General features: G+C 41.4%; 2 protein-coding genes across 4 annotated transcripts; one reads left to right on the top strand and one right to left on the bottom strand.

The window, feature by feature from the left end:
• The first annotated feature begins 2,066 nt into the window (after positions 1-2,066).
• On the top strand, positions 2,067-7,544 carry pgd (phosphogluconate dehydrogenase). The gene is made up of 13 exons (XM_085146815.1): positions 2,067-2,219; positions 2,625-2,700; positions 2,789-2,968; positions 3,062-3,127; positions 3,210-3,328; positions 3,406-3,475; positions 3,571-3,705; positions 3,815-4,004; positions 4,940-5,070; positions 5,247-5,380; positions 6,140-6,239; positions 6,717-6,839; positions 7,031-7,544. The coding sequence occupies exons 1-13, from the start codon at positions 2,212-2,214 to the stop codon at positions 7,148-7,150; spliced, it is 1,452 nt and encodes a 483-aa protein (XP_085002941.1). The 5' UTR covers positions 2,067-2,211; the 3' UTR covers positions 7,151-7,544.
• Positions 2,788-19,438, bottom strand: tardbpa (TAR DNA binding protein a). Of its 3 annotated transcripts, XR_014871655.1 has the most exons (7): positions 19,198-19,438; positions 18,400-18,563; positions 18,141-18,281; positions 17,622-17,792; positions 17,255-17,339; positions 16,282-16,428; positions 2,788-15,441 (listed from the first exon to the last, which is right to left on the bottom strand). XR_014871655.1 is itself a non-coding variant. In XM_085146817.1 (6 exons), the coding sequence occupies exons 1-6, from the start codon at positions 19,436-19,438 to the stop codon at positions 16,334-16,336; spliced, it is 897 nt and encodes a 298-aa protein (XP_085002943.1). In that variant the 3' UTR covers positions 15,518-16,333. The 3 variants fall into 3 exon arrangements, 2 of the variants coding, with proteins under 2 accessions (XP_085002943.1, XP_085002942.1); XM_085146817.1 differs by lacking the exon at positions 2,788-15,441 and having other exon boundaries at positions 15,518-16,428; XM_085146816.1 differs by lacking the exon at positions 2,788-15,441 and having other exon boundaries at positions 15,518-17,339.
• Positions 19,439-20,007: the final 569 nt, after the last annotated feature.

The following is a 20,007-nucleotide window of genomic DNA, read 5'->3' as shown; positions in this document are numbered from 1 at the left end:
TTCTGATTGTATTTCCCTCCTACACACAAAAACTGAAGTCAAAGTCAAGCATATGACACGTGTTACTTTGTCTTTTTGATTATTTTTAATGTGTACTTGCTGTTGTGCATATTTATTTTGACATTCCCAAAACAGAAACACAAACAACTTTTATTTTGAATAAATATGTGTGATGGCCCTTAGTCCTCCATATCCACTTACATGTTATTGTGATTATTTAGATTAGGGGAGTGGCCTATTTAGAGCAATATTTGTCACTGTGCGTAATTGCTTAACTGAAGCTCAGCAATCACTTTCTGTCTCTCTCTTTTTCTTCCAGATCATTTGTTTTCTTGGGTTTTCCTTTTTGTTTTAAACAAACTTCGTTCACAGCACAGGAACACCCACCGACACACTCCGCACACTGGTCCTCAGTTTTTCAGATGCCATTTATTTCTATTAAACAGAAGAAAAGACAAACATTTCAAACAAAGACAGCCAAGAACATCTTTCCTGTGTCAGAATGTGTGAAATATAAGTTAATATGAAATATAAAAGAATCAATGTCTACTCCATCCATATCCTCTGTCTGTCGGTCCTGGGTCGAGTGACCCAGTGTTTGAGTTTCATGTATCTTTTGTATTCATTTGTGCCCTAGTTTAGCTCATCTAATTTATTTTGAGATTCCTGTTTAGTCCTTTGTTCCTTAGCTGTTTATGTCATCTCCCCCTGTACTAATTCTCCCTGGTTCACGCGTCATGTCTGCGTGGTTATGTTTAGTTCAGGTCATGTCTGGTCTCCATGTTTCCTGTTTTACTTTGAAAGTCTGCATTTAATGTCAGTATATGTAGTTTCACTTCTCCTGTCCTGTCTTTAGGTTCATGTGTGTCAGCTGTGCTCCCATGTGTGGCCACTTCCCCTGATCATCCCTTATGTGTATTTAGTCTCTGTGTTTCAGGCAGTCTGTGTTGCGTCATCTGTGTTCCCACCCTCCATGTTTTCACAGCCAGTCTTTGTATTCGTAGTCATTGTTTTCTGTGTCTTCATAGTTTATCATAGTATCAGTTTCCCAGTTTAGTTATAGTTTAGTTTTGTCACTGCGCTTCTGCCTTGTTTGAACTCCTTGTCATTCAGCCACAATAAAGGCTCGCTTTTCGTTCGAACTCAGTTTCGTGTCCTGGCCTGTGTCTGCACCTGAGTCCTCCACACACTCTCCACATGGTCTGCCACTGCGGACCGTGACACTGTCTGTAATGTATTGAGCTAGTTAGCAACAGGAAAATTGACTGAAATTATTAGTTTGTGCTGTTGCATAATCTACTAAAAATATATAGGCAATTCTTCTTCTAGAAAACTTGCTGGGCGTGTAATCATTATACTGAAATCATAAAATTTAGATGTTGTGATAAGAAAGACATTTGCTAATGATTCTTTTAAAAAACATCTGAAGATATTTTTATTTAGAAAAGCATTTAATTAATTTCCTCTTATGTTTTTTTTATTGTTTTACATTGCTGTTTTGTTTACTGTTACATTGTTTTATATTTCCATTAAACACTTTGTGATTTTTATCTGTGAAGCGCTATATAAATAAATTTTACTTACTTACTTACTAAACAATGGGCTTAATCTTCTGCATTTGTGATTAAAAGATGAAATACACAATGTACTTGTTCAGATTTCCACCAGAGAAAAAGAAAACGGGATTCATTGACTTATAGATATATAACCATAGTCTATTGTGGCGCAAGCGCAGCTCTCAGGTCTGACGGATTTGACCGGTGCCAATAGAAACGAGGTGTCCAACTGGGAGACTGACGAGGCAAAATTATCAAGTTAAAATGTTGTTCTTAAACTTACTACTCAAGACAAGTTCGACTGTCTCGATACTTAAAGAGGAAAATCCATTTCTGAAACAGGTCCCTCGTCAAGCAGACGTATGGCGTGCACTGAAGCTTCGTGAGTGACTTCCGGGGAAGCCAACAGGAAAAGCGATAGCTCTGCTCAGAATTCTAGACCAATCAAATTTAGTCTTGGACGTGGCTTGTTTGCAGAAAGCTCTTCGATTGGTTCTTGCTCTACGTGGGCGTACCTAAGAGTCTCAGTCAAGTTTAGATGAGAACGAGGAAGTGGAAAACGAGCAAGGAGGAAATCTGAAGGAAAGGACTGGTGTGCGAGCTCGACTGTCATTTTAACACAGTTACCTTACAGTTACTTTGCCCACAGAACACAATGGCTGAGTAAGTCCTCCACTTGTTTCTTTGTTTCTTCTTCTGTTGTGTCTTTTTTTGTACAAAGTCGGGGCAATAGAAACGTTATACCTACTAGTTGAGGTTATTTTGTTTTTCTCCTTTTCTGAGAGTAATCTTCTTTAGTAGTTAATGCTAACGGTGCTGTTATCTGACCGGGGTCAGCTTTAGAGTTTGGTAGAAATATTCAGCACTGAATTGGGTGGTGGTCGCGATGGACTCTGGGAAATTAAAGGGATCTTCGGAGTGAGGACTCTGAAGCCCATGTTTTAATTTACTTGAAATAAAAATACACTGTATGACTAGAGGGATAGTGGACAGAAGGCTGTTTTGATAATTACCCTGAAGCCAGACTATCCGATCTTCTCACCTGTGATGTGATTCTTATTTCCTCAGAGCAGACATTGCACTAATTGGTTTGGCCGTCATGGGCCAGAACCTCATCATGAACATGAATGACCACGGCTTTGTGGTAAGTTGTTGCCTCCTGTGTGTGTTGCTGCTACTCCCTGCATAACCTGTTCCACTTTTCTTTCACTCATTCAATATCTTTCCAACAGGTCTGCGCTTACAACCGTACCGTGTCCAAGGTGCATGACTTCCTGCAGAACGAGGCTAAGGGCTCCAAGGTGATTGGAGCAGAATCTCTGGAAGACATGGTGACCAAGCTCAAGAAGCCCAGGAGGATCATCCTGCTGGTTAAGGCTGGACAGGCTGTGGATGACTTCATTGACAAGCTGGTGAGCAGTCAGTCCTGAACTAGGCTAACGTTTAGAAACTGCGTCCAACCTGCATATATTTATTGAGTTTGTACTACATCTGTTAATTCTCAGGTTCCTCTTCTTGAGGCTGGGGACATCATCATTGATGGTGGCAACTCTGAATACAGAGACACGACAGTAAGTCATAAACATTCACTGTGGAGCAAAACCTCTTTATTCCAGAGGATATTGTCATAGCTCATGCACTTCTATCCTATAGCGGCGGTGCAAGAGTCTGAAAGAGAAGGGCCTGCTGTTTGTTGGCAGTGGAGTGAGTGGTGGAGAGGAGGGTGCACGCTATGGACCCTCACTCATGCCTGGTGGGCATAAAGAAGCCTGGTAAGTCGTCAGCTTCATTTCATGTGTGTTAAAAATCAGTGAACATTTATCAATTTCATTTAATGTTTATTTTATAGGCCTTACATAAAGGACATCTTCCAGAGCATCGCTGCCAAAGTTGGAACAGGAGAGCCTTGTTGTGACTGGGTGAGTGATGTATTTTAATCTGTGTGTTTATTAAATATATATTTGTTGTTATTATTATGCCAAATCATCTAACAAATATTGTGTGGCTTGAGCAGGTTGGCGATGAGGGTGCGGGTCATTTTGTGAAAATGGTCCATAACGGCATCGAGTATGGAGACATGCAGCTGATCTGTGAGGCCTATCACCTGATGAAGGACGTCTTGGGTATGGACCATGACGAGATGGCACAGGTGCGCTTGTTGTACTTCTATGACACCACTTTCACATTTGTCTGGCAGTGTTAATTATGTAAAATATAAAGAGAATATGTGTTTTTGACTTTTTGTTTTGTTTTTTAAGGCTTTTGACAGCTGGAACAAGACTGAGCTGGACTCCTTCCTGATTGAGATCACAGCTAACATCCTTAAATACAGAGACTCTGACGGTAAACATCTGCTGCCCAAAATCCGCGACAGTGCTGGACAGAAAGGCACAGGGAAGTGGACGGCCATTTCAGCCCTCGAGTACGGGACGCCCGTCACACTGATCGGTAAGAGGAAGAAAGGAGGCTTAAAGCAATGAACAACTCATGTACCAATACCGTAAAAGCCACTTATCAAATTACCCTTTAATGATCAGATTTCTTGGGCTTATACTTTGGATCTGTCAGCTGGTAAACACAGCATGGGCTGTGAGCTTCTTTTAGAGAATGTGATCAATATGTTGTTGCCTGTAAGAAGCTTGAAGGCTATTCTGATGGCCTGTGCATGTCAGGTGACATAAGGGGGATTTGACTTTGGTCTTTGCTGTGACTGTATCATAGTCTGTTTCATAAACAGACCTAAACAGGAAGCAAGCTTTATATGATTAACTTTAAAAGCATGCAGGGTAAACTATATATTGCTGTGTTTGCTTGTTCCTTGTCTGTGTTGGATACCCTGCTGTGCTAGAGAGGGATGGGTGCAGAATAAAAGGCTTCATTGTGTGAGAACTAAGCCCATCAGGGTGAAGCAGTATGTACAGGAGGCTCTGTCACCCAGCAGGGATCACATTCCTCACTAGGACAGTTTTTACGTTATAGAGCAGTGCAGGTTTTAGCAAGTCATGCTGACCCAACAGGTTTTTTTTCCGTACTGTCCTCAGTTAGTGGCAAGGAAATGATCCTCTCTAATCTGGGAAACCTTGAGTTTTGTCTGATGTAGCTTTGGCACGCCTGGTTTACCAAACACTATTGCAAACACTGCTGAGTCATGCTGTCGCTCGAGCGTTGGCTGATAGCACAGGGTCGTTGTGACTATCAGCTTGGAAATTCTGTGTAATGCTTTGTCATTTTTTGAGATCTCGGGAAACCTAAATTACTATTTAAAAGAAAAAAAAAAAAGCTGGGCAGTTAGTTTATGTGACACTCAAAGCGGTGTGTGTAGTATATGCACTAATGCCGTCCCTCTTCTTTCCTCTCCCTTCTCTCATCCTGTCGTCTCCCAGGGGAGGCTGTCTTTGCCAGATGTCTGTCTTCTCTAAAGGATGAGAGAGTGGAGGCCAGCCGCAGCCTGTCAGGGCCACAGGGGGTCAAATTCAGCGGCAACAAGGCTACCTTCCTAGAAGACATCAGAAAGGTAAAACCACAGTAAATGCATTTACTCTAAATGGGCCAGTTTAGAGCAGCATGCCACAGAGAGGCCAAAGTAAAAATGTTTGCGCACCCTTTGAGATTACCAGGTATCAGAAGTGATGAATAGACATTTTAAACACTGAAAGTAATATGGAAATTGTTATGTTTTCATTTGTCCAGGCCCTGTATGCGTCCAAGATCATTTCCTACGCGCAGGGATTCATGCTGCTGCGCCAGGCGGCCAATGAGTTTGGCTGGATGCTCAACTATGGTGCGATCGCCCTGATGTGGAGAGGAGGCTGCATCATTCGAAGGTACTTTTGCCCTCATGTGTCCACACAGCAGATGTTTGCCTCACTTCCATGTTGTGCAAAAGTTTCAACACTGTTGTCCAAACAGTGGGGGCGAGAGCCCTTGTTAAGAAAGCCCAACAAAAACAGAAGTTTTTGTTGCTGGTCTTCCTTCTCTCACCCCAACCGGTCGCAGCAGATGGCCCCGCCCCTCCCTGAGCCTGGTTCTGCCGGAGGTTTCTTCCTGTTAAAAGGGAGTTTTTCTTTCCCACTGTGGCCAAAGTGCTTGCTCATAGGGGGTCATATGATTGTTGGGTTTTTCTCTGTATCTATGAAGCGCCTTGAGGTGACTTTTGTTGTGATTTGGCGCTATATAAATAAAATTGAATTGAGTAAGATTTAAGAACATTTGAGTTAAGCTGCCGAAGCTGCAGTTTCTTTAAGTGCAAGAAAAACCTTTATGCAGTGCCATAACGTTGTAGAATTGCCTTTTTGTCAATGTGTTGTGTTGTAATGTTGAAGTGAGAAAAGAGAGGAACAAAAGGACTCTTCCCATAAAATCATATTGAGAGAGAAGAATGAGGAAATTGTGATTGTGACACTGATTTACTTTGTGTAACCTGGCACAGTTGTTGTGTAATCGCACATTTAACACTCATAATTTGCAGTGTACAGTCACCAGCCAGCTAATGGGGATGAAGTTCTTAAAGGGCATTGAACTTTGTTTAAATGGAGTTTTTATTACAGTACCGGAGAACATTAACACTGCTTTTCCTCTTCCAGTGTCTTCTTGGGTAAAATCAAAGAGGCTTTCGACAGGAACGCCGAGCTGCAGAACTTGCTGCTGGACACTTTCTTCAGTAACGCTGTGCAAGACTGCCAGGTATGAGGAAGGAGGAAGTGGCCAAGCAATAACCTGCAATGACCACATTGACAAAGGCACAAAAAAACAAGTTATTTCCTCTTTTTTTTTAAATATAGAAAAGGAATGCGACTTGTCTTGTAGTCACCAGCCCTCTGGTTGATTTGTGATATAGTGGTCTGGGTTCCCTTTACATTAAACGGATGAACTAATTCAAAGTGTGTGAAGATGATCAGAATTGAATCCACCCCAATAGACCCAAGTACACAATACATTTTTTTTCTTCTCCCCTTCCCACTTTACAGGTTTTTTCCTTTGCAAGTTTTGCAGTCATAGTGAGTCCTGCAGAATTTGAGCTGATGAAAATGCTGCAGTGATTGTTTTGGTTACCAAAAGCCTTGAGATGACCTCTAATTTATGACCAGACTCACAGTGATTTAATTTGGTCCTGTAAACAAACTTAATTACGTCTTCATTCTGTTTACTCTCCTGCTGTAGGAGTCATGGCGCAGAGCAGTCAGCACTGGAGTCCAACATGGCATCCCCATGCCCTGTTTCACTACCGCTCTGTCCTTCTATGATGGCTACAGACATGACAAGCTGCCCGCCAACCTTCTCCAGGTAACACAATTCTGGAAACAGTCACGCCTCCACTATAGGAGGTGTATCGCAATAAAAGATCCCTTGTAGCTCGAGTCTTGTGCTGGAGTCTAGATGCTATAAAATACTTTTTCATATCGTGAATCTTTTGTTAAAATATTTTAAGGATTTGCAGATTTTAAAAAGGTAACTGTATCTGGCTTTGTTTTCAGGCTCAGAGGGACTACTTTGGAGCCCACACATATGAGCTACTCTCAAACCCCGGTCATTTCATCCACACCAACTGGACAGGTCATGGCGGAAATGTCTCCTCTTCATCCTACAATGCTTAAGGGAGATCTTCACAACACACAAAAACAAACACGATGGAAGACCGAGGACGAGGGGACGTTATCAACAAGTGAAGATTTTAAACATTCCATCTTTCAACTTCCCACCATCTAGGACCCAGAATCTACTTCAACCAACTTTTTACTTCTCACAGAGACTTGTTGCGGTTATATTTATCAAGAGGTGGAACAATAGATTATGTGCACTGTAGACACCTCCTGTGTATTTTGATGTAGTCAGAGGAGATGCGTGACTCCATCTCGATATTACACAGGCCGCCAGGATACTGTTCCACAGTCGTGTTGGGCACGGGGTCCACGGTGTTAACGCTGGATTAAGGTGAACCCTTGCACTGTGCTGTGTTAGGCTAAATAAAGATTTCCAATCCCTCTATAATTAGCTTGAATGGTCCTTAACTGTCTGGATGCTGTAAACAGGATTGACGTGTGTGATAGTAAATAAGGCAACAAGTTACAGAAGACCGTGATATATAATCGTGACCTGCATTTTAAAGGAAAACACATTCTGATCTACATAACCATTTAACACTGACGAAGGCATAATTTATAAAACAACTTTATTTTAAAAATACCAAGTAGCTCCACACGTCTGATACGGTGGAGTTTTACACCACATGACACTCCTGACGCAACGCTAAAGAGGATGTGTCTCCGGTGGGAATTGAACCAGCAATCGTTTGCTTGCCAAGTGAATGCACTGCCAATTCCAGATGGTAAGAATAATTAAAATCTGTAGCTACACCTACCGATCTGTATCAAAACAATATCAAAAATATTAACAGGTCACCACAGTGAAATGACAAATAAACCATTTCATGTGTTGTCTTTTCAGTGGTTGTCCAGCAGGTGGCCCTAAGACCCTGACACATTTCTTTACACATGCACAAACTCATGTTAACACTATTAAACCCTTCACTGTTTTAATGGACACCAACGTGGAGACTTATTCAATGATACTGTAGCATACAGTACAATAAACTGTGAGACGACATAATGTTAGGTATGCTCTACAATTTAAATAACTGACTTCAAATACAGCAGGTCACTATAAAAATTACAGCACAAGTTCAAAGACTCATTTAAAACTCAGCATCACAAGTTTCCCTAAGGTGACATTACTGTAACTGATTTAAAGTATTAAGATGCTGTAATGTCCGGCCTCCATATACTCATACATTACTATAATACGGTGAACACAACACCATCATTAAACCCTATCCTGGGTCTGGACTGTTTAGGATTGGCTTTGAAACCTTAGAAACAATTCTTAGATAAATAAACCGCTGTTTATTGGGTAAACTGCTCATCAATGCAAATAGTTAATCAGCCAGTCAGATAGCAGCAAATCAATGCATGCAGGCTTGTAGATCTGGTTAAGACAACCTATTGAAATTCAAACCAAACATCAGAATGGGGAAGAAAAAGCGACTTTAAACGTGGCAGGGTTGTTGGTGCCAGACACGATGGTCTGAGTATTGCCAAAACTGCTGATACAAGTAGACTTTCCTGCACAATCATCTCTAGGGTTTACAGAAAATGGTCTGGAAAAAGACAGTAACAAGTGAGCAGCAGTTCTCTGGGCAAAAACTGTTGATATCAGAGGTCAGAGGAGAATGGCCGAACTGCTCATAAGAAGGCAATAAAGCGGCCAAATAACCACTCATTACGACTAAGGTATGCAGAAGAGCATCTATGAATACACAACACCTCAAAGCCTGAAGGAAATGGGTTACCTCCTGCAACTCCCACGTGTCTTCAGTCAGTATCACTCAGAGGCCTTTAGCCTAATTTTTTAATCTGTGCTTTCATAAAAGCGTTATTTTTAGACATTTACTACTACTGGAGAGAAGAGACGTGGGGTGTAAAGCCTGTCAAAGTTTTTAATCTTTTAGCTTCAAAACTGGAAAATGGCCAAATGTCACTGGCTTTCATTTAGCCAGCTCCTCGTGAGCACTTATTTGGCTGGAGACGTTTGTTTTAGAAAAATGTGCTTATTTCTGTTTGAGTTGCAGAAGGTCGTTTTTTGGCAAGACAACGGCTGCTGCAGCAGAACTAGTTCTCAAAAACAACACTTTTCCAGAGACATAGGGTGGCATACACAACATGAAAGCATGGAGTTGTATCAGTGCTTCAGGTTGCTGGTGGTGTAATGTTATTATAGAGTTCACTTTAGGCTCTTTAGTATCAAATAAGCATTGTTTCACCTTATCCATGCCACGGTGTACCTGATGGCTGCTTCCATTAACCATATAACCCTATCACAAAGCTCAAATCATCTCAAACTGGTCTGAGCGAGTTCACTGTACTCAAATGGCACCACAGTCACCAACGCTCAGACAGGAAGAGCACCTTTTGGAGGCAGTGAAACCTATGAACCTACCTATGAAGCGCCTTGAGGCGACTTTTGTTGTGATTTGGCGCTGTATAAATAAAACTGAATTGAAACAGGAGAGTCAGATCCCGGATGTACATGTCAGAAACCTGCAGCAACGATGTGCTGTAATCAATCAAAATCTTGAAGGCTTTTTCATCACCGTCCTGAATCTGTGCTACAAAGACTTAAAAGATTTCTGAAAGCAAAAGGGGGCCCGACACAGTACTAGTAAGGTACATCTAATGAAGTGAGTGTGAATATTCAACCTCCTAAGATCTGAACTCTTTTAAGGGTAATAATTTTTAATTTCTCTTTGCTATTTGGGCTGATTGGGGCCTGATTTTGCTCTACAATTGCCTGATAGCCGCATATGAGGATATTCGTTTTAAATGTGAATAGAACAGTGGCAGCACAATGTCCTTGTAAGTGGACATCAGGCCCTTGTAGAGCAAAATTTTGTACTGTGGTCCAGCCAACCCAAAATGTGATGTCCACATATGTGGTCACTGGGTCCTAGGAGGTTAAAATGGGATGAGCACGGAGAGCAGATGCTGCTTCCTGGTGGTGTTAAAGTAATGACCAAAAAACAGCAACACTTTCAGCTGTGAAAGTTGAATACAACTCCACAGCTTTAATTACCTTCATTTCCTGTACTGGTCTACAGTTAGCTGCCCATTAGAAGCATAAAACACCTTCTCACCTTAAACACATTCAACTCTCCAGAATTACTCACCTCAGTTTCTACGGTCATAAAGTGCATTTTATAACAATCTTGATTTTAAAAACAACCCAAAAACCAAACTGTAATCCTTTAAGCACTTCAGGCTTGTCTGGAAATTCCCAGCCGCTGTAAAAAGAGTCTTGTGCTAACAAGACTGCTTTAACTGGTACAGCAGTGATGGTTGTTGTACCTGACAGGAGTGTGTCACAGCTGTTATTACACCTGCTGTTAAACAGTAAACAAAGCCTCGCCTCAGTGCACCTGCGCTGCAATAGCTTTGGTGATTACCATATTGATGTTAACATCAGGCTTTCATTTGGCCATCTTGGGACGCTTCAAAGAGCTCATTTGACTCTTCGTGTCAGAGCTTTGATCCTGAAAGGGTACACAGCAGAACAAAAACAATATAAACTCCGTCATTTCAATGCTTAACTACATATATACACTTCGAGTACCATAAACATGCAGCTTTACTATCAGAGCGAGGCTCGCTACAATAGGGCCTTGTATTCTTAATGTGGCCTGACGCCATGCAGGGGTTGCATTAGAGCACAAGAGGCTGTTAGAGCTCAGTTAAGGCAGGGTAGGTGCAAGATGACACCTCTGAGTTATGTGCAGACAAAGCAGGCACCAAGGAGACACCAGACAGCGTGATGACGATGCAGGAGGAGGACTGGATGACGGTCAACACTGATCTTAGTCATGATCAAACCCCAAATCAGAATCATTTCTATAAATCATTTAAGACACATTAAAAACAGCGTTTTACATATGGGTCCAGTGCTGAAAACTTATGTGGTTTCACGGGCCCTTAAAAAGCAAGCAGCTCAGTAATTGTGCTTGTGTACTAAAATACTGGCTGGCAAAGCTTCGTTACAGTTAATTTGCTTAATTTAAAAGGCAGAAGATTTTAGTTTTTTAAAAATTCATCTTTAGAACTTGAACGTTTATTGTAGTCAAGTACATTAAAGTAAATTACAAACTGGTTATAATGAAAAACGTTATCATACAATGCAGTGGTGACTCATTGTTATTGAGATAATACAAATACAGGAAGTCACAACTCTTAAGTGAGTATTAAAATTAAAGGCTTGAATACTTCTGCTTCGTGACATAAAGCAAATTAAATACAAGTACAAAACATAATGATAGATTACGCTTTCTAAATGCTGTGTAAAATCTCACAATTACTTATAGGAATAGCAGAACAGAAGAAACAGCTTTGAACTCTGTGCTTACATCACAATAAATCACAAAAAAACCCAAAAATGCGTGTGTGTGTGGAGAGAGGTTTAATTTGGATCGAACTGACGTCAATTGGAAGTGCGTCACACTTGAGGGTGTATGAATGAGGCTGCAGGGCTTAAAATATGATCTAACTAACTGAGACTGAGTGCAGCAGGTGTAGTAAGAGTGAGATTATTTTGTCTACTACGTCAATATTATGCTCCACCAACCACTGACAATCTGGGACTGATGGAACAAGAGGTTTGGGCGTATGCACACTTGGTTCTCCACTTTAATTTAAATTATAAAAACAAAAATCTAGGTACAATTTTGCTTGCAAGTCATATGAAAATACAAATTTTTTTCTTATGGACCCATTCGTTTAATTCAGATAAACAGTCCTGGTGCATACCTCTGACAATACAGCAGAGAGCACTCTCAGAAACCAGACTGCATCCTGGAAAAGATCAAGCTGAGACAAATTCCTCTGGAAAACCTTTGCAACCTGCTTGCAGTGGGAGAAACCACATTAAATCACACTGTGAGAAAGGTTATTCTCTATGGGGACCTTTTAAAGATCACGGCTGTATGTATAATAAATGTTATGTTTAAGCACAAGGAAAATATTTATACCCACTTTCTTGTACTTCTGGTATTATTGCAGAGTAATTCTGAGAGATGTACAGACTTCTCTGTTATTCATTTAATTTTTTAGGTAAAACTTAAACTGATCTGGTTTTGATGCCTTTTCTCAGTTCTTAAAAATCACAATTTCTGCATTTATGTAGTTTTAATGAGCTCATCTCAAATAATTTCACACCAAAAATAAGTTTGCAGAAACCTTGTCAGACAGCCCATAAAAACACATGGTTTCCACACATTATTAAGAGTAGTTTAGAGCAGCGGTCCCCAACCCCCGGGCCTTGGGGGGCCGTGAGTCGTTTGGTACCGGGCCGCGAGAGTTGAGGCTCAGGTGTGAAATGTATGGTTTTCAGGGTTTTTATCGGTTTTCAGCGTTATTTTGTTATCGTTAACTTGGTTTTCCTTGGTCTTTTCACGTGTGTTATGAATAAATCTTTTTTCGGTACCAGTACTAGTTTTATTTTGTTGTATTTATCCGCGACACCTTAAAGGCCGGTCCGTGAAAATATTGTCGGGCATAAACCGGTCCGTGGCGCAAAAAGGGTTGGGGACCGCTGTTCTAGAGTGTAAAAGATTTTAGATAAAAGTTGTTTGTTTTTTTTGAAAAAACAAAACAAAACAAAAAACTGCTTTTACATACAGTGGGGCAAAAAAGTATTTAGTCAGCCACCGATTGTGCAAGTTCCCCCACTTAAAATGATGACAGAGGTCAGTAATTTGCACCAGAGGTACACTTCAACTGTGAGAGACAGAATGTGAAAAAAAAAAAATCCATGAATTCACATGGTAGGATTTGTAAAGAATTTATTCGTAAATCAGGGTGGAAAATAAGTATTTGGTCAATAACAAAAATACAACTCAATACTTTGTAACATAACCTTTGTTGGCAATAACAGAGGTCAAACGTTTACTATAGGTCTTTACCAGGTTTGCACACACAGTAGCTGGTATTTTGGCCCATTCCTCCATGCAGATCTTCTCAAGAGCAGTGATGTTTTGGGGCTGTCGCCGAGCAACACGGACTTTCAACTCCCGCCACAGATTTTCTATGGGGTTGAGGTCTGGAGACTGGCTAGGCCACTCCAGGACTTTCAAATGCTTCTTACGGAGCCACTCCTTTGTTGCCTGGGCGGTGTGTTTTGGATCATTGTCATGTTGGAAGACCCAGCCTCGTTTCATCTTCAAAGTTCTCACTGATGGAAGGAGGTTTTGGCTTAAAATCTCACGATACTTGGCCCCATTCATTCTGTCCTTAACACGGATCAGTCGTCCTGTCCCCTTGGCAGAAAAACAGCCCCATAGGATGATGTTTCCACCCCCATGCTTCACAGTAGGTATGGTGTTCTTGGGATGCAACTCAGTATTCTTCTTCCTCCAAACACGACGAGTTGAGTTTATACCAAAAAGTTCTACTTTGGTTTCATCTGACCACATGACATTCTCCCAATCCTCTGCTGTATCATCCATGTGCTCTCTGGCAAACTTCAGACGGGCCTGGACATACACTGGCTTCAGCAGCGGAACACGTCTGGCACTGCGGGATTTGATTCCCTGCCGTTGTAGTGTGTTACTGATGGTGACCTTTGTTACTTTGGTCCCAGCTCTCTGCAGGTCATTCACCAGGTCCCCCCGTGTGGTTCTGGGATCTTTGCTCACCGTTCTCATGATCATTTTGACCCCACGGGATGAGATCTTGCGTGGAGCCCCAGATCGAGGGAGATTATCAGTGGTCTTGTATGTCTTCCATTTTCTGACGATTGCTCCCACAGTTGATTTTTTCACACCAAGCTGCTTGCCTATTGTAGATTCACTCTTCCCAGTCTGGTGCAGGTCTACAATTCTTTTCCTGGTGTCCTTCGAAAGCTCTTTGGTCTTGGCCATGGCGGAGTTTGGAGTCTGACTGGTTGAGGCTGTGGACAGGTGTCTTTTATACAGATGATGAGGTCAAACAGGTGCCATTCATACAGGTAACGAGTGGGGGACAGAAAAGCTTCTTACAGAAGACGTTACAGGTCTGTGAGAGCCAGGGATTTTCCTTGTTTGAGGTGACCAAATACTTATTTTCCACCCTGATTTACGAATAAATTCTTTACAAATCCTACTATGTGAATTCATGGATTTTTTTTTCACATCCTGTCTCTCACAGTTGAAGTGTACCTCTGGTGCAAATTACTGACCTCTGTCATCATTTTAAGTGGGGGAACTTGCACAATCGGTGGCTGACTAAATACTTTTTTGCCCCACTGTAAATACAACCTTTAGAGACGCATTCCTGATTGTCAACTGATGATTGGTATGTTTAGTTTCATAGTAGTCTTGAGTGTGCAGAGAAATTTTCACAAACTCTTACAGCCGTTTAAAAATGGAAAGTATCAACAAATTTTAATATATGAAGGGGGTGTGAGAGTCCTGTCCAACAATCAGCAAAAACTGTACAACAGCACCATCATCAGGAGGAAAATATAAATTACATCCACCAACAAAGACTGTAAAAGAGTCTGTTTATATAGTCAATCTTCTATATACATTATATACAAGCTAGCTTTCTGCAGGATGCTAGAGCCGTTTTAACAAAAAGACTAAATCTGAATTGTATCCGTGTTTTCAAATAAATCCTAAAAAGAGATATGGATTAAAAGCAAGGAAAACTAGAGATTATGGCCTGAAAAAAAGTCACATTTTATCTACATTGAGAGACCACAATGATTAAAAACTCCAAACCTTTATTTAACAATGCAATACTAATTTGTCAGAATACAATGTGTGAATTGCTGCTGTTCAGTCAGTTAAGTCCCTTTGATGAAAAAAAACAAAAAGAACAGCCAGGTATACATTTCAGTCACTTAACAATCAAGGTAAACAGAACTAGACAGCTTCCTGCTACACCGATATCATTTTTAACCACATCAAAACACCGACTGGTTAATACTTTGATGTCAGTGACTGTTGGGAGACAAAAGAATAAAGTGTTTACTGACAAACACCCAGTTTTAGAAAGGCAAGACCTGTCTCACAGATTGGGGACCAGACAAAGGAATGATCGCTGCCAGGCAGCAGGTGTTACTTTCGTCCCAACTGTGACATCTTTATGTATGACAAAAATAAATAAAATACCTTGATTGTCACCGAGTATGGTCCGCTCTAAATTTGGTGGTCCAAGGTTTCTTGCAAGTGAGGTGAAGAAGATCCTTTTCAGGATTAAGGTTCATTGTGGTTTGCACCGGCACACCCAACAAAGGCTTCGTCTTCCACGCAACTGACTCCAACCTTCATTCAGACGAAAACCTGGGCTTTCCGTGTCCGAGGTCCCTATACATGTGAATTAAAGTGTTGGCAGTTCAATTAATGTAAAGGAAGTTAAAAATAATTGACTATCAAGAGGGCATTATACCTAGTCAAATTCAATTTTATTTCAGACTTCCCTTGATTCACAAAACATAGAAAATGCATTCGTAACCACTTCAAACACAAACTTTCGATGGGAACTTGTCAAACATTCACCACATCAACTTCTGAGCTCGCTTTCAAACTTCAGCACTCTTTCAGTGTCCCGCAACCCCACCCACCCACACAGACTTCACTAGCACAAGGTCACATTTTCACACAGAGAGGGTGGTAACAAGGAGAAAGTAAAGCACACAACCAGACACAGCATTCACGTCAAATCAGATAGCAAGAGAAAGCTACAAAAGGATACAAATACTCATAGCACTTGACATTTCACTGTGATTTTAAAGATTTAAGGTTGATAGAAAACAATGAGAGAAAGAGACCGTAGGGATCTCGAGATGCAATAAATGTCCTTGTGATGGCCATGGTGAACACACTCGTACTGGTTTCTTCCTCTCACACTCGCACAAAGCCACAGGTTCTTCTCAACTCTCGCAGGCATTTGTCTCTTTTGAATTAAAAAAAACAAAAACAAAACAAACCAAAAGAAAAACAAACAACAAAAAAGAAAAAACTCCACACCGTCAGTCCTACTCACACCGCTTTCTTTCATTTCGCTCTCCCGTTCGCTCACTCTCACTCGGGCCAACACCAATCCCACTCACTGATCTCAAAAAGTGACAACAGCAGACAAAATTTCTATATCCCAAAAATTAAAAAAATTAAAAAAGGGGGAGAGGAAAAAAAGACAACACCCACCGTCTAATACAGTATATGCAGAGTGAAGCTGTGTTCTTGGATGACAAAGCATTTACACATGGGAGGAGGGGAAATGATACTGAGATCTGTCGAACATTGCTGCCAATGAGGCGCTTCCTCCCGGGAAATTGGGAAAGAGTTGGTGAACTGCAGAAGAGATTTCCATGAAGGCGTTTCCAAAAGATGTCAAACAAAAACAAAGATAAAATCAAATGCATACATACATATATATATTTATATGTAATTATAGAAAGCCCATCATTTCACAAGAGGCAATCAGGGGGCTCTTGAGATACTCGTGCATGTTTATAAATTATTTTATCCTGCATGCACAGTAAATTTGTGTAACATATTCTCAAAAAACAAAACCAGGTAGTGTGGCAGCTTCCACTAACAAACTACACTTCTCACCCATTCAATGCATGACTACATAAGTCACACACAAGTATAAATTTCCTCTTTAACAAAATAAAAGGCAGTGTATTTTTTCTTTTTTAAATAACATAATATCTAAGCCATTCCCCCTCATATGTATACTTACCAGGTCAGCCTTATAGCAACAGAAAGAGTTAGCTCGTAGCTATCTACATTCCCCAACTAGAAGACTTAGACTCCATAGATGCACCAAAGCCAGAGCTGAAGCCGCTGCTGGAGGCCGTGTTAGTGCCTGCAGCCCAACCAAGGCTAGCTGAGTTTGGGCTGCTGTAACTGGTGCTCGCAGAGCTATAGGTCTGGTCTCTGGTTGTAGTGGCTGTGCCTGCCGTTGTGGTCAGACCCTGCTGGTTAGCCAGCATGCCCATCATTCCCCAACTGCTCTGCAGCGCTGCCTGAGCGGCCGCGACCATGGCTGGGTTTAGACCGAGAGCCCCGAAGTTAACCCCTCCGCTACCGCTGCCTAGTCCACCGCGATTACTGCCATAGCCCTGATTGAACCCACCAGCCCCAAAACGCCCTCGATCCATCATTTGCCTACTATTATTGTGTTTGGGCTCAGCATTGGAGATGTGCACACTGACACCCTTGATGATCAGGTCCTCTCCACACAGAGCTTGGGCAACCTGAGAAAGAAATGAGTTACTAAGTCTGTGTATTTCTTTTTTCTTACAGGTAAATAAATACTCCGTACACTATAAATACCAGGTATCATGAGGTATTTACAGTATAAATCTGTAATTGAGCTCTCATGTTTTCCACTACTACACCAAACTTATATGCATATAATTACTGACATTATAGATTTGTTTTTGTTTTATCTAAACATACATATTAGGTCTTTCTCACTCTTCCTGTATAATACCATCTACTCATATTCAAAGCCGGTCATTTAAGGTCAGTCTTACCTGGTCATCAGCAAATGTGACAAAAGCAAACGCCCGGAAAGGTTTGGGAATGAAGACGTCTGTGACTTCACCATACTGCATGAAGTACTGCCTCAGATCATCGGTTGTCATGTCCTCTGTGCAGCGACCAACAAAGATTTTACGGCTCCGCATCGGCTCATCGGGACATGCCTGAAAGGAAGAACGGGCACCACCATTTCAGTTTAAGTCATGCTGCTCAACAATCCAGATTCAGTTTTACAAAATCAAATCAACATCTGTAACTTGTGTTAAACGTTTTTTTTTAAAAAATCCACTGCAATGACTTTAAAACGCCTGCTTGTAAGTGTGGAAACCCCATCCTTATCTGAAGTGAATGTGAATGAATGTGAATGTGTGACACAGATCAACAAGCAGTAACAGGTGCTGTAAGCCTACATATAAACCTAAAAATGAATTTATACCAAACCTTATTCACTGAAGAAATCAATTTCTACCAAAGCACTTCTTTGAGACACGGTAAAATCGTGCCCAACCCACCTTTGAATTGGGAAGTTTACAGTCACACCATCTCCCGTCAATCATGTGTCTCTGAGCGATGACTTTGGTTTGCGTCTCGTAGTCGGTGAACCGGACGAACCCAAAACCTTTTGAATTGCCGGTTTTCGCATCTCTCTTCACCTGAAAATGGGCGATGTGAGCAAATTCATTAGTACACAAACAAAAGTCATACCCTTGTTGCGCTCAATGTCTAGAAAAGAACTGAGAAAACATTCACAGTCACATGACACATCAATACCTGCACCATGATGACCTCTCCAAAGGTACTGAAATAATCCTTGAGGTCTTGTTCTGTTGTTTTCCATGGCAACCCGAGGACAATAAGATCTGATGTCTTCTGAAAGCCCCTTTTAATTTTCACAACTGTGGCAGCGTCTATTTCCTCCATCTTTCTTTTGTTATCTATGAAGAATAAATAAATCATGCCAGTGAGGGAAAAAAGCAATCAAAAAACCCTTGTCTTATATATCTACAAAGCTCCCCTAAATTAAAAAAAAACAAACAAACAAAAAACTGAAATACAACTGTGTTTACTATTTCAATAACATGTTGCCATAACAGCATCAACTAATCTGTTATAATTTTCCAGTTGTCACAACCTGCTGCAGGATTTGATCACATTCAGTAAGCAAGCTATTAAATACAGGGCTTTAATCCAGTTCAGTCACCTGTCTCACAGTGTTTTTTTTTTTTTAGACCAATCTAATACAGTAATCTCTCTTTAAGGTATCTTTTGGAGGCTCCAGTTTGTGAATCTGCTGAATTTTGTAATATAATACTACTGTACAGTCACAAACATTTTTTATACGAGTTAAAATACAGCGCATACGTTTAGGTGTTGGGCAAAGCAGCTTCACTACAATATGAACAACACTTTATGTTCAAATTTGGACTAATCCCGAGCATTAAAGCGTTAATTGTAATACGATGTATTGGTACTTTTAACTAGTTATAGTCAAATCAATTTAACAGGCAGTTTGTGGGCAGGGTTGTCAATTTGCTTACATGTTTATAATGACACAAACACCTGGCATACCTTTGGGGTAATTGACAATGTACACTAGGTTTCCCCAGTCGTTCTCCGGTGGGTGCAGGACACCCTCCACAAGCCGGACTCCCCTCATGCACTGGGTCTCTGGGTTTCTGTATCGCAGCCCGCAAGCCCCTGGAAACTGCGCTGCTACAGATGACAGCAAAACAGTGCCATCGTCCTCTGACGGGATCTCCATGGGTTCCTCATTTTCTTCCTCAGCCACCCGAATGTAAAGCTCTGACATGGTGTCCAGGATGGCTGAGCTCTGGTCCAAGCACGGTCAGCTGAGAGAGCTCAAGTTATCAGTAAACACCGGAGTGGTGCGAGCGGATCTGCCCCTGGCTTTTAGTTTACTTCTGTTAACTGTGCGCGAAGCTAATGTAACACAAGCGCAGACACGCGAACTGCGTGAAACAGTCACTCTGCGACTCTTTCGCGTTTAACAGCTGGTGGCATGAAAGCCGGGATGTTTTCTTTGCCAGAAATGACACTCGTAAACAAGTTAGCCAGCTAGCCACTGAGCTAGCACACTCAAGTCAGCTCGAAAAATGAATGGCCGTCCAGTTTTACAACGCGCTGTCAACAAATACACGACTCCTCCTCGTGCTTACGAGCGCGTGGCCGAAAACTGTACGTCAATAACAACTTCGACGAGTTATCGAGTTCGACGCAATTTCACCACCAAAGCGAGTATATCAATACAGCTGCACGCGGCTAACCTCTTTTAACCTCAAGCTAGCTAACAAAATGGCTGCTGATGCTCACCTTGTAAAGATGACATCATCGACTTGGGAGGGTGCACTCTTATTTGTG

This window comes from Neolamprologus multifasciatus, chromosome 20 (assembly GCF_963576455.1).
Source record: "Neolamprologus multifasciatus chromosome 20, fNeoMul1.2, whole genome shotgun sequence".
NCBI lineage: Eukaryota > Metazoa > Chordata > Actinopteri > Cichliformes > Cichlidae > Neolamprologus > Neolamprologus multifasciatus.
The sequence above is the reverse complement of the archived record's forward strand: the minus strand, read 5'-3'. Positions and strand labels throughout refer to the sequence as shown.